Source organism: Heptranchias perlo, chromosome 18, assembly GCF_035084215.1.
Source record: "Heptranchias perlo isolate sHepPer1 chromosome 18, sHepPer1.hap1, whole genome shotgun sequence".
Lineage (NCBI taxonomy): Eukaryota > Metazoa > Chordata > Chondrichthyes > Hexanchiformes > Hexanchidae > Heptranchias > Heptranchias perlo.
The window spans coordinates 34,883,954-34,898,829 of NC_090342.1; the positions used below are offsets into that span (position 1 = coordinate 34,883,954).

The 14,876-nt window shown below is 45.9% G+C and overlaps 1 protein-coding gene across 2 annotated transcripts in view; it reads right to left on the minus strand.

The window, feature by feature from the left end:
- The window catches only part of il17ra1a (interleukin 17 receptor A1a), a 56,113-nt gene extending 41,565 nt beyond the window's left edge, over positions 1-14,548 (minus strand). Inside the window, exon 1 of one of the 2 annotated variants that reach the window (XM_067999690.1) lies at positions 14,057-14,548. In XM_067999690.1, coding sequence (XP_067855791.1) covers positions 14,057-14,191 — 135 coding nt within the window. In that variant the 5' untranslated portion in view covers positions 14,192-14,548. The remainder of the gene's footprint in view (positions 1-14,056) is intronic. The other variant, XM_067999691.1, reaches the window with a different exon arrangement.
- Positions 14,549-14,876: the final 328 nt, after the last annotated feature.

Below are 14,876 nucleotides of genomic sequence, written 5' to 3' on the forward strand. Positions count from 1 at the left end.
AGTACACAAATTCCAGTCCCCTCAAACTTCAATAAGCACATATTGAAGCAGTATTGGCAAGATTAAGCCATTAGAGAAACTATGTAAAGCAGGTGGAAAAATTAGACTCCCCCACCACACACAAACAGCAACTGCTACTGGAATTAAATTAAACATGATGGGGTAGAAATTGGTCCACTTTGCAGCCAAGGGGTACAGTTGTAAAACAGATGTTAAAAGGACCAATTTCGGGGTGCAGGATACCTGAAAAATGTCAGACATAAAATTGGATCGGACTATTTTTCCCCAGAGGTCTGGGGCAGCCACCTAAAACAGGCATTAGACTCCTGGCACATGCAAATGAGGGGCCCAAAACCTGTTTAAGGACTCTTATAAGAAATTGGGCTGCCCTGAGCGGATCAGGCCTCAGGTTTTCAGGTCGTGGATGTTGTCTAGCCAGCAGCCATCACCATAAAGGCAAGTATAAAATTTTTTAGTGCTCTTTCCAGCCCCACAGTATTTCTGCAGGCCATGATCGAACACTGTCTTCCCCCGCGGGGAATTACCCGAGGACCACAACCGGTGAGGCAGGCAGCCCAAAATTGCATGCTTCAGTTGGGAGACAGTCACTGGCAGCTCGCCCAAAATATTTAGATGAGGCCCAAAGACTAATTTCTTGCAATCCTTCGATCTCAGTCTTAGGATGCAGAGAACGTTCCCTGTGCCCAGTTCGCACTGGCAGATCTGCACTATGCAATTGTCACCCCGACAGATCTGCAGATCGTTATTCTAATTTCCTTGTAGATGATGGGATCCATTTTAGGAGGGAGGCGGGTTGGCAGCGGTGGAGGGGGGGGGGGGGTGGTTGACTGGGCGCATGGGTTACGCGCCCAGTGAATTCGGGGTGATCCGCACGCGATCGCAGCTTAATTGAAGGTACTTATCTTGACTTCCGGGTTTCACGCTGGAAAGCTGCGCAGCAGGCGGACTGCGCAGCCGCATCATAGGCGGTCAGCTGGAGGAGCCCTATTTAAGGGGCAGTCCTCCACTGACTGATGCTGCAGAAAATATGCAAAATTACAGCATGGAGCAGCCCAGGGGAAAGACTGCTCCATGATGCCTCACTCCAGGTCTACTGGATGGGGTGAGGAGGAGGGGAGGACAGAGATCTTCTCTTCAGCGGGCGGGAGGAAGCGGCCTGCCTCTGCCACCAAGAAGGCCTGGCTTAAGGTGGCAGAGGAGGTCACCTGCACCACCAACATATTGCGGACCTGCATAGGCGCTTCAATGACCTAAGTATGTCAGCCAAAGTGAGTACACTTACTCATTCCCCTACACTCCGTCTGCCACATTACCGCCCCCACCCCACATCTCCTTCTGCACTGCCATCACTCCTCACACCCACTCAAAGCTCATCCTCATCTTACCTGCACTTACTCACCTCGCCAGTACTCATCACACCACTACCACTCAACCCAATCCTCATGGCTCTATCTCATACTCACCCTCTCATGCATCTCTTTCACAGTCAGCCTCACTCAACCTGCCACTACCTGTGCTGCAGGCACAGGGCATGCATCACATATGTGCAGTAGGAAGCGTAAGGCAAACGTGTCGTAAGCATGAAGGGGATGCTCAAGGGTGTTTGAGGGTTTGTCATGGTTTTTACATATTTGATTTCTGATCAACTCACATTACATATTATATTGTCATCACTACTGCCACGTCTTTGCAAATCTTGTCTGGTTTGTGCAATAATGTCCTTTCTTGAGGATCACAATGAAGACCCACAACTGATGCCACCCATTGTGTCACTGCAGAGTGGGTGTAGGTGTATTTGCAGGGCTCTTTTGTGCAGACGACTGAGATGTCGGCAATGTCCCCGGTTGCACCCTGGAAGGACGCGGAGGAGAAATTGTTGAGGGCAGTGGTGACTTTGACAGTGACAGATAAGAAGATGGTGCTCGGGCCAACCGGGAGCAGCTCGGCATAAAGGACACTCCAGATGTCCACGACTACATGTCGAGTGATTCTGAGCCTCCGTATGCATTGCTGCTCAGAGAGGTCCAGGAAGCTGAGCCTCGGTCTGTAGACCCTGTGGCGAGGGTAGTGCCTTCTGTGACGCATCTCTCTCTGCGGTTGCCCTGCCTTCTGCTGTGCAGGTGGATGTGTTGCAGCACTGTGTTGTGGAGCTCCACGTGTCAGAGGTGGACGGCGTGGTTGGCGAGGCTGGTGATGCTGTTCGTCCTTCGAGGAGGTCATGACTGCAGCTACGGCGGCCCCCATTCAGAAGATGTACATTTGAGGGGGTCCGCAATGTAGGTAAACGTGTCTGGACACTGGGGTTGAGGTTGCAAGTTTGTGAATTTTATTGTTAGGAGGAGGGTGGTGGAGGCCAAACTTTGTCCAAAGTGACAGCGTGGCTTCCTGCAATGAGTGAAGGTCTTCCCCCCCCCCCCCCCACCTGTCAAATGGACCTTTGCAGCTGCCTCAGGCTGGTGGCTGCAACACGTCCATTTGAACTGGGAGTGTTTCCCCCAGTACGGGAAACAGTCTCAGTTGAGTTAAAAATCCCACCCCTCCTAAAATATCATGTCAATCAGGTCTGCTAACGACCTGAAGTATCTACTTAATTAGTTTAAGTCGGATGCGGGGGCTGCGCACGCATCTAAGCGCGTCACTGGGGAACCCGGAAGTGGGCGGGTTGGAGCCGGGCTCCGGACCCGCCCTGGGAATCCCCGATTTTCGGAGTCCCCCAGCCACGAACCCGCCGGCTGGGAGGTCCGAAAATCGAGCCCGATGTGTCCACCCCTCTCCCCCATCCCCCCATAATTTCCCATACAAATCTGAGTGCTCATTGAGTGAGAGTATAGCAAGAACTAAAAGTTTAAATGATTAAACTACATACATAAGAATCGCACAAGACAAAAATGCAGATCTTCGAAAATTAAGTTTCATACAAAGTTTTGTCACTAGCCTTACATAGGGCTAAATTCTCTGCCCATTCATACTCAAGGGGTGGAAAATTGAGTCCAAATGTAACGGTATGAATATACGGAGAAAAATTACATGTTGTGCAATGTTTTATCACCTCAAATTGCTCCTTCACAATTACCATTAGTGACAGATCTGTAACCACCAGTACTTCACCCAAGTGTTATACAGATCAAAATGCTCTGCAGCCAACACACATTTAGAAGGAGAAAACCTACAATTGGACTATAAACGTATTTTACAGTTCAAATGGACTTTGTTAAAATTTCAGACAACAATCAGTACACTTTGCTGTTATTGGAGTGACAACACTGAACAAATATTTATGAATTACTTGATTTCTCTAATTGGACCACTTTTTCTTGCTGTCCTTGCTTGATTTTTTTCTCTCTCCTCCCATCACTTGTGTACACTGCTCTGTTGTTTTCATATGCCTGTAGAAATTTTCCATTCAAAGCTTATCACCCCAATTTCCCAGTGTTCAATTGGTACATTGCAGGTATGATGTATAATTTGCATCAAATTTAATACCAAAGTGTGACTGATAAACCATGGGCAACAAGCAAAATTTTAAACATACTAGTTTATTTTCTGTGGTGTTGCTCATGGTAAGTCAGAGGAAACGCTGTTTTATTAAGGACAGAAACATTATACCATGTAAAACACAGTGTTATTCTTCTACTAAATTGTAGGTGTATCCCTTCAAGCTAATTGGTGTTAAATAAACTCTGGCTTGAGTTCACTCAAATGTTAATTACTATTCAGGCTGGAGATCAGGACTGTGGCTTTCTGTGCAGCAACAGGAATTCTGGCTCTGGTATATTGTGTTAATGTAGAGTCTGTGTAGATTCCAAATTCAAAAGTACAAACATACTTGTAACAGTGTGTGACATCTGAAGTGTGATGTTTTTATTAAGGGAGAGAGAAAAGTAAGAGAAAATGAATATTAATGAAAACACAGGAGACAGTTACAGGTTGGAATCTATTCAAGGAGTTCAAATGGCTTATATATAAAATAATGGATATCTGGGATTGAGCTATATGTTACAATCTAATTGTGAAAGCCCAGGGTGAGAAAAGCACTTCCATACATCCATTATTTTTGTAATTTTGACCTGAATTTCAGGGCTGTTTTTATTCTGGGTACCCATTGATAGATAAGTCACACTGTAACAATGTAGGGCACGCACATCAAAGGTTTGCTTCATAGTGTTGCTCTTAGTTTGTATATGAGGTTGGGTTTTTGTAAAGTCCTAACTGAATAGTAGAATGAGAGAAGACAAAAGATAAGGAGAATGTGACAATATGGGAGAACTTACAAAAGGAGAAAATTTACACAGAATATTGAAGAGAACTAGCAGAGAAGCAATCCAACAATAGCTCAAGTCCTCCAAATATAAGAAATAATGTAACAAAAGAAAGCTGCTGATAAAGTAGGAGAGGAGATTATTAACAAACACAGACTTCAGGTGGAATCAGCACTGTGGAGGACTGAATTACTTTGAGACTAAGCTGCCACAGCATTAAGTGGATAATAAGGTCTTATTTGGAATCAACATAATTTCTGCAACATAGCACATCAATTATGAATCTAACACTAAGTTACATTGAACTGTTATGTTGTGGTTTCTGGAACATTATTTTTTATTAAAAGAAGTGACCTACATTTACAAAATATAGCCTTGTACAACAGAAATATGTAATAAATATATTGATGGTGATAGTAGCTTACCTGTAGCAGCTAAATAAAAGAAAATTATTTTAATACATCAGTGTCTGTGAAGTCTGACAACTCAGTGGTAGGTAAGTGCTAAGTAGTAATGCAATGAATAATATCCTATATTCCTGTTGATAGTTAAATGAAGTTTGATCTTTTAACTTTAATCTGTTGGGTTTATGTTGGTTGACTCAGAATGGGCTAAATCCAGACTCCCATTAAAAAAGTCTTGACAAATGTAAATTCTGATATATCTTTGCCAAAAAGAGAGTGGGGAGGGTGGGAGGAGGAAGGAGGAAGTTCTTAGTACCATAGGGAAATAAGAGAACTGGATTAAACCCGACTCAACAGAGGGATAATGAAAAACTAAATTGTAAACAATTTTACAACACCAAGTTATAGTCCAGCAATTTTATTTTAAATTCACAAGCTTTCGGAGGCTTCCTCCTTCCTCAGGTAAATGTTCAGGAGCTCCTCGAAGCTTCGAGGAGCTCCTGAACATTTACCTGAGGAAGGAGGAAGCCTCCGAAAGCTTGTGAATTTAAAATAAAATTGCTGGACTATAACTTGGTGTTGTAAAATTGTTTACAATTGTCAACCCCAGTCCATCACCGGCATCTCCATATCATGAAAAACTAAATAACAGAGCTACCTTGATTTGCATTTCTGGCATCTCTCAAATTCCCCATCATAATTCAATCATTCAGTTCACTGGATCACTCCGAACAAGGTAGTGAATGGGGTTTTGACGAACCTCTCAGGAAACACGAGCAGTACAGCTCAGATGCAAAGGGCCGTGTGTGATCTGAATGAGGAATCTGGAACGATTCAGTGAACGCTATTTCCTTGTTTGAATGGAGTGGATAATTGTACAAGTTACACTGCTTGATTTTAAGAAAAATCAGTTTTTACAGCAATAAGGCTTTCTCTGTCGAATAAATTCTTGAAATATATGTAAATGAAATGTGGGTGTACTTTGTATAACTATTTGTGAAAGACAAGGTTTATTTATGGAGCAAAGTGAAGCTACTCAGGAACATTTCAGTAAAAGACCATTGGGGGAGCTGGGGAGTCCTGTGGAGTAAACATATGGTGAAGGGGAGGAAATGAAAAGAGGGGCTTAAAAAAAAACACCTTGTGATCAAACTGTGGAGACAATTGGCCCTTCTCTCTTTACATGCACTGGCTGTGATAATTACTGTGCTGCAGTTATTCCTTGTACTTTTGAGCACATAGCTACTGTCAAGCATAAACAGCTTCTAACAAGCACAGTTGTTCTGGTTACACTTTTCTTTAATGACCTTTACTGAATTCACAGGTCATCTGGGTCACAGCAAAGTGAAATGACAGCCCAAGACTGTTGGAGGTGAAGGTACTACATCTCTCCATCTGGATTGTCTAGACACTACAACATTATTATTCCAAATGGCAGGCTTCCCGAAATCTCCCACTGCTATTCCCTTAACACATCATGATTAGAATCAGTGTGTTGAAGTGAGTTCAGGTCTGCACTGCATGCTGTGTCACTTACAGGTTTATGACTGTGTCCTCTCCTTCTGCTGTTACCAACCTCAACTGCAATCTCATTGTCTACAGTAGTCACTGTTGTGGAGAAGTGCAGAGTAGCAGTTAACTGCTTGCTTTTGGGGATGGGTGAAATTAGAGTTTTGAAATAAAAATTGGGGTGGGGTTAAAAAGAGCAAAGAAAAATGACTCAGTAAAAAAAATAATCAAAGGGTACAAAGAATTAGAAAAACAACTGGGTTTTACATATATGTAAAAAAGAGGGTAAAACATTTAATTTGCACCATTAATAAAACTGATTCGTAAACAATACTCAAGAGTCTGATGAAAGTGATATTTATTCCGCTCTCCAAGATCAGGACAACACAAGGAGGCTCTTTTTGTTTCCAGTAAGCAAAAGTGTTATGCCCAAGCCCAGTAATATTACATTACCAGATAATGTACATATAATGTCACACTTGGCGTGGAGAGAGAGAGAAAGAAATATGGAGTGCAGCCTAAAAATCATAAGATAGTCATACAAAGTCTTCAGAATCAAGTGGGATGATTGTATCCGAAGCTACATTGTTTTTGAATGCAACCATAAGTCTCTACTGATGGTGTTGATCAGTCATGGTTAGCTTAAATTCCTCCTGCATCTCTTACATAGAGATGGAAAACTATCTGATTGTGGAACTTTCAGCACTCGATGAGCAAGGCGAGTACAGAAAGAGATGGTTGGACAAGCAGCTACACTGCCTGTGGCTAACTCAGAAAAAGGTGGAGACAGTGGTGGGTGACAGAGTGAGGGAGGCATACAGCTGCAGCAATTCTGGGACCTCCAAGAACCTGAACAAACCATTTTAAGGTTAAAGTAAAGCCCATCCTCTGAGTCATGGATAGCACAGAGGTCACATCATTGAAAATGTAGAAAGATGGTGGGATACATGATTCTAAGTCTAGGTTCATTACTTACAGGGTATAGTGGAGGGTTTACAGAATATACCCATTTTTATTCATGGAGGCCTAGATATGAATGAGGGCAACTTTCTGATGACTTATGATCAATAAAAAGCATAAATAGGCATAACTGGTCAGTAAAATGGGTGGAAATCCCCACGGCAGATTTCTGTCCATTTAGCTCCCCATTTAATTTTACAGTCGGGTTTTATATTGATGTCAGAAGCCTTGACCAGTTGCAGTTTATATCAAAATTAGGTTCTGATGTCATTTAGAAGTTCATTCAATTTCTCAGTGTTTACAACAGTATAGTTAGTGCTCAATCATCTACCTGCCCATACAAATTGGGTCTATATCTAGGACTGTCAGTGTACGCTGTTTATGGAAATGTAATAAGATCTATAGCAGCATTTTGAGGCTTTTTTTTTTAAACCTTTTATTTTTTTTTTAAATTTCTTTTCTGTTTTGACTTAGTTGGCCAGGAAGTATTGCCAAATGTTCTGGCACTGCCATGTTTGGGTACGTCTACAATATTGGGACAATGGGTTTCCCCCTTTACCTACATTTCTTGGAGGGAGAAAAGGGATTCCAGGCAGGTCAAGCTGCACCAGAGGTGATCCTGCCCACTCATTGGCACCCTTATACCCCCCATTTACAGGTAAAGGTGCAACAAGTGGGCAATGAATGTACAGAATTGCCTACAGGGGCTCTGGGTGGGCAGACAGCCTGATGCAGAACTGAGCCATCTATTGCAAGGACACATGTAGCCAACCTGCACCATAGGGTTGGTACTGCTAATGACAATAAGAGTCAGCTGCACCCTCAAGTTCTCTTCCCCACCTTACGCCAGGCCTGCTGCTATGCTGTCCTCACTACCACCCCATTGAGCACCACCTCCACGACAGCAGCCATCAAACACTGCCTTTGAATGTTGCAGCACTCCATCACTTGGCCACAGATTCAGATGCCTGCCTCCACACGCATTGCGCCAGATCCCAACACCAGGCCAATATGGGCTAGCAGCTCACCCACATTATGGGCTCGATTTTGAAACAAAAAAGTGTGGGTGCGTTGGGGCGAAGAAAATCGCATTTTCCAGAAGCGGGCAGAAATCCCAGCTCCAACACGTCTAAGAACACACACGGCGCCCAGAGCCATCTGGGTGCACGCACCGTTCCCAAACCCGGAAGTCCCGCCGGCAATTAAAGCCGGTGGGACGCTATTTAAAGCAGTAATTGAAGTATTTAAACCAGTTAAAAAATCCAAAAAGGCAATTAGCTATGAAGGCAATGCTGCCTCAACGTGTTTCCTGTGCTGTGAGAAACATGCCATGGGAAACGAGTCGTGTGTCAGCTGGCAGCCATTTGGACATTTAAATCCCTGTTTGACAGATGGAGATAAAAGGTGAGTTATTGCAGCAGGGCACTCATTTCTTTCAGACAAACTTTTGGCTGGGAGTTCTGTGTGTTTAGACTGAAAATTCTTGGTTTCCACTCAGAATTGTTCTGTTTGCTCATATTTACCAATTTTTCAGACCCCCTCAAACTGACACCATCAGGATGGGGACACGATGGCTGCATTCAGCAGTACATCAGAAGACGGGGATCATCACCATACTGGCCAGGCATGGCCTGCACCTCCGCCACTTGCAGCTCTACAAAACAGTGCTGCGCCACAGGCACCTGCACAAGAGCACAGTGGGAAACAACGTCGCAGGAGGCACTACCCTGGTCAGTGGGACTATAGGCCAAGGTTCAGCTTCCTGGACCTCTGAGGAGCAGTGCATGCTGAGAGTGAGTCACCAGGTAGTCGCAGACACCTGCGGCCTAATGCTGATCTGCTCTTGGCTGGGCCTGGTGGCATCACATTACCCATTGATGTTAAAGTGACCACTGCCCTCGCCTTCTTCGCCTCTGGATTATTCCAGGGGGACATTGCTGGGGTCTCTCAGTTATCTGCACACAAGTACATAAGGCAGGTCACCGACCGTTTGTTTCGCAGGGCCTCACAATACATCAACATCCCCATGGACGACCTCAGCCAGACGGAGAGGGCAGTGGGATTCTACTCTGTGGCTGGCTTCCTCCGTGTACAGAGTGCAATCGATTGCTGCATATAGCAATCCGAGCACCTCCACACAAGCCAGGACTGTTCATCAACAGAAAGAGGTATCACTCCATCAACACTCAGCTCGTTTGTGACCACGGTTCCTTCATCCTCCGGGAGTCCAACATCCCGGGCCTCTTCCACGCACCAAACACCCTTAAGGGCTGGGTCCTTGGGGACAAGGGATACCCCCTGCACATGGGGTTCCTCAGAGGTGTCATGAGCCACATCAGCAAGCAACTGCATCAATACAATAACAGCCACATCACCACCTGGTCTATAATTGAACATGCGATAGGACTGCTGAAGATGCGATTTCGGTGCCTGGATCATTCTGGGGGAGCACTTCAATATGCACCAACGAGAGTGGGTTGCATTATAGTAGTGTGTTGTGTCCTGCACAACATGGCGCAACAGAAAGGGGTACCGGTTGATGAGGCCCCATCCCCTCATCCACATCTGCCACCCACATTGAGGCGGAGCAGGAGCAGCAGAAGGACGACCAGGCGGATGAACCCATGGGCAGAGCAGCAGCTCACCTGGCTGCTCGTGAGGCCAGGGAGTCACTCCTATGTGAACGGTTCGTGTAAGATCAGAAAGTGAGAAGAGTCCAGTCCTCACACCACCTGGAAACACCAGCGCCAACACCAGCCATCCTCCACACTAAACAGTCCTGCAACTACACATACACCCACTGTAAAGTGACTCACTGGGTGGCATCAAGTGTCGCCGTTCATGATGAAGCACATGAAAGGGCACTATCACAAAAGCCAGTCAAGAATGGGCAAGACGTGGCAGTAGTGGTGAGAATAATAACATTTAATGTGACTTTAATAAAAAACAAATATAGATATAAATGAAAAATATGACAGTCTGTCAGATACCCTTGTGCATTCCCTTCGTGATCACAAAACCTTAGCCTTTCTCTTCCTACCACTCCTACGTGGCGCATCCCCTGTGGCTGCAGCAGAGGTAGTGGCAGGTTGCTCATGTCCATGGCCGCACTGCTTAGATGCTTTCCACAGGTTTTAGAGCCTGTGAGGGCCCCTCCAAAGACTGCTCCACCTGCACCTGTGCAGGGGCAGACTCGGCCACCTGGATAGGAGGCAGCATTGTGGGTACTGGTTGAGAGGGTGGCAACGGATGAGACATGGGAGCGCTGAGTGGTGTCCTCACTTCCATATTCCCTTTTGCCATCATCCCTCTCCTGGACCAGGCCCACATCACTCCTACCACCCTGCTGGAGAACAGTTTGGAGGACATGTATGATGCCTTGGAAGCCCAGTTGTAAAGTTTCTGTCTGCCTGTTTAAGGCGGCAGAATATTGTTCACCGTGAGTCCAAGCGGCCGTTGTCAGGGCCTGAATGGACTCATTTGTAAGCCGTGCATGAAGCTCAACGGAGGCTAGCCTTCTCTTCATCGCAGACATTTCAGCAGTTACGTGTGACACCATCTCAGAAATTCCCTCACGTCCCTATGACACCATTCCACTCATGCAGGAGTTGGACTCCTCTATCCTCTGGGTTATTGTGGAGTGTGTGCCTGGCACCTGTTCCAGTACCTCGCAAATGTGCTGCTGTCCCTCGATCATTCTCCTTTTAAAGGATGGCCCCCAGGGTTCAGCATCTGCGTCCAGCTGAGCAGAGCCTGGAGAGGAGTGCGCCCAGCGAAGTGGACTCTCCACAGCTGCCACTGCCACCAGTGTCTGCTCGTGTTCGCTTGTGTGTGGTGACTCACCAGGTGCCAACTGAACTAACTGACTACTAGGACCCACTGAGGTGTGAGTATCTGCGCTGGTGGATGGGTCGCTAAGATCTGACGGTGCGCCCTCAAAGGCCTGGAGCTCCTCTGAGGAATCGCCCTCTCCCATCACTGTGGTCGTTGAAGGGCTTGTAAGAGAACAGAAAGCAATATTAAGCATCATAACAGATGTGTCATGTTGCGATGAGCACACTGAGGTGTTCCACATTGCAAGCATTGTTAACATCAATTCATGTTGTGCGTTAAAGTTGTATCACCAGTTTGTGGGATGCCAGTCTCAGCGTCCCTGACAGACAGGCACTCGATGTTGCAGCTGATCTGCAGGACCTTCTCCTCTGTCTCTGTGAGAACCACTATTTGTTGTGGCCCCCCCCCCTCCAGTCCTCACCCTCTCTAGTGCATTTTGCGCTCTCTTCCCCTAAAGGGCAGAAAGTACAGATGTGTGAGTGAGTGATGGCAAAGTGGTCAGCCGATGAATGCATTGCTTTGGGCAAGGTTGACCGTGAAAGAGGTGCATCAGAGGGTGAGTATCAGACAGAGACATCACATTGGATCAGGACTGGGGTGAGTGTTAGTGGTGGGATGACTAATGGAGAGGTGAGGAAGTGCAAGTAAGTTGAGGATAAGCCTTAAGTGGGTGTGAGGAGTGATGTGGTGGAGTAGTCTTGGCAGCGCAGAATGAGTTGGGGGGTGGGGGTGATGTACAACACGGAATGCCAGAGAATCAATAAGTGTACTCACTTTTGCTGACCTAGTTAGGTCATTGAAGTGCTTCCTGCACTGAACCCAGGTGCAGGAGATGTTGCTCCTGCTGGTAACCTCCTCTGCCACCTCGAGCCAGGCCTTATGGGTGGCAGAGGCAGGGCGACTTTCCTCCTCCTCCTCCTCCTCCTCCTCCTCCTCCTCACCCCAGCCAGTAGCAGCTGAAGTGAACCATCGCTGAATCTTGGAGCAGCCTTGCCCCTGTGCTGCCCCATTGGGTCTTCTTGCTCTTTGCTCCAGCAGAATCCATTGGAGCAATGGCCCTTTAAATCCTGACTCTCCAGCTGACAGCCCATCATGCGGGTGCGCAGTCCGCCCAAGGCACAGCTTTCGGACAGCAAATCCGGAAACAAGATTAAAGGCCACCAATTAAGTCGCGATTGCGTGGGGAAAGGCATGTTCTTATTATTCGGGTTTGCCGCGTGCCCATTGACCCCCCCCACCCCACCGCTGCCATCTCACTGCCCTTTTGAAATCGAGCCCTATGTAGCTTGAAGCTGGCCCCTTAAAACCAGACAGGTCCTCATCAATATCTTCCATGTTCGCTTACACAGTATGTTTAATCCTCATTCATACCCGAACCCCATTATAATTATGCACTCTGTACTTTGACAAAGAACTCCCATTGCCATTGCACACTATACTTAAATATTGGTACAGATATACTTCATATTTTCAAAATATAATTTCTCCCTATAAACGAGGGAAATTATTATTAACATGGGTTAATAAATCCCCATTCATCTATTAAGTGGACAATTCCTTATGGCTAAAAAAGATTGAAGGCAGTTTTGTGCTGATTTTAAACCATGTTTTTTTTCAAATGTTTTTCGGGTTCCAGCTTTAGGGTCAAAATCTGGGAGAAAAAATACTGAATTCCAGGGAAATTTGGCAAAAATCAGTAAAAGTCAATTTTTAGTTGGAACATCACTGGAAGTCAAGAAAACAAGTAAGGGACTAAAAACACGCAGTTAAGCTAAATGACAACCCACAGTGATTTGTATAGTTCACGGACACCAATTTTATGGGCCTCAATCGTGGCTTTCAAAAGGGAACTGGATAAGTACTTGAAAGGAAAAAATTTGCAGGGCTACGGGGATAGGGCTGGGGAGTGAGACCAGTGGGAGTGCTCTTGCATCGAGCCGGCACGGACTCAGTGGGCCAAATGGCCTCGTTCTAGATCAGATCCAAAATTTCTGGGATGTGTATGTGCAGTGCACCATTCACATTAAAACAAGCTTTGACACTATAATGGAAAAAACTATTTGTTCTAACCAAGTAGTGATCCTCCTGCAGGAGTATTTCTGGGCACTGTTTTCTCTTCAGATTTGTTATGCAGCCTGGTACCAGAAGTATCATTGTTGTCAGCCAGATATTGCAACCCTTCACATTTGTATGTAAACGCATTTCAGCACTAGAAGGAAGTTTTACTACGTTAAAAAGCACTATATAAATGCAAATTGTTGTTGTTCAGAACCACCATCTTATTAATTTATCACAGAAAGAATCTAAGAGAACAGTCATTGCTCAAACTCTGAACTCATGTCAATTTGCCATTGGATTCAGTGCAGAAGATTAAGTCCTAAATGTACAGATGGCAACTTGCATGTTGGGGCCTAATTTTCAGCACAAACACCAAAGAAACCTTGGAGCTTTAATGCCAAATTTGGGAGAGAATCATTTTTACTCATCCACCTCCCCCCAAAAAATCCACAAATTTACAACAAAAATCAATTAAAAAAATACTTTGATAACCTCTATTTGTGGGCCATAAATTGATTTCACCCCATCTATTACCCAAACATGCTGTCTGATTTATGATGTCAGTTTAGCTCAGTTAGCAGCAATCCTATTTCTGATTCAGAAGCTTTGTTGGTTTAAGCCCCACTCCAGGACTTGAGCACATAACCTATTATGCAATATTTCAACAGAAATGGTAATCCATCTGACAGGAAATGCGTTAAGATCATCTGTTAATATCGCCAACAATTTCTACGCTGAAAAAAAATCAAAACGAAAGAGCCAGAAACAAGTATTTTGTTAATTACCACAATATAATTAACCATATTGTAGTTGTTTTCCGTCCAATTCAGTGGAATCTATCCTTTCGTATGACGTGTACACATCATAAAATAGGAGCCATGCATCAAAATCTGCCTCCAAAAAATGAAAAGTCCACCAATTTAAAGGGCCCAAAACTGTTTTGGGGAACACGCCACTGTAGTGAGCAGTAAATCCCCGCACCACCACTGGAAGACATCACGACCACCTTACCTCCTGAGAACAGTCCATCGGGTCGCTCAGAGTTTCTAAACCCAACACTCGTGTCACAAAAAGTACAGTGAAAAAGGCACCAAGTGCTGGCAGGAATCCCCGGGGAACCGGCTTCACGACGGAGAGTTCCTTCATGATTAAAGACAGACGGAGATTGAACAAACAGCCAAGTTCCTCCGACACTCGAGACCACCCGACAACTGCGGACTTTCCACAACTTTCCAGCGGCCCCACGCACCACTCTGTGCCCGTCGGGCGGGCCCGGCCGCTCGCCGAGTGCGAGTCTCCGGTTCACATCCACACGGTCACGAATCCCAGCCCTGGTTCGACACCGACCCTCCGGCCCGGGAAATCCTCGCCACTTCCTCGAACCAGTTTATGCAAATCCGCCGCTCCGTGGGCGGGGCGCTCGGAACACCGTGTAAAGGGGACGCTGACCTGTCCCGTGTAAAGGGGACGCTGAGCCGCCCACGTAAAAAGGCACTTTGCCGGGGACAGTTCCCAGAGCCGCCTCTTCTGCTGCTGCGAAAGACAACACTTAAATCAGGTTAGGCACTGATTTACGTGATCCAAGCTCGGGCTACATTTCAGGTTTGGAGCAGCTGGAGAGGCAGGATTCACACTCCTGATCAGTGTCTGTGGGCAGAGGGGTCAGGATTCACACTCCTGATCAGTGCCCCTGGGCAGAGGGGTCAGGATTCACACTCCTGATCAGTGTCTCTGGGCAGAGGGGTCAGGATTCACACTCCTGATCAGTGTCTGTGGGCAGAGGGGTCAGGATTCACACTCCTGATCAGTGCCCCTGGGCAGAGGGGTCAGG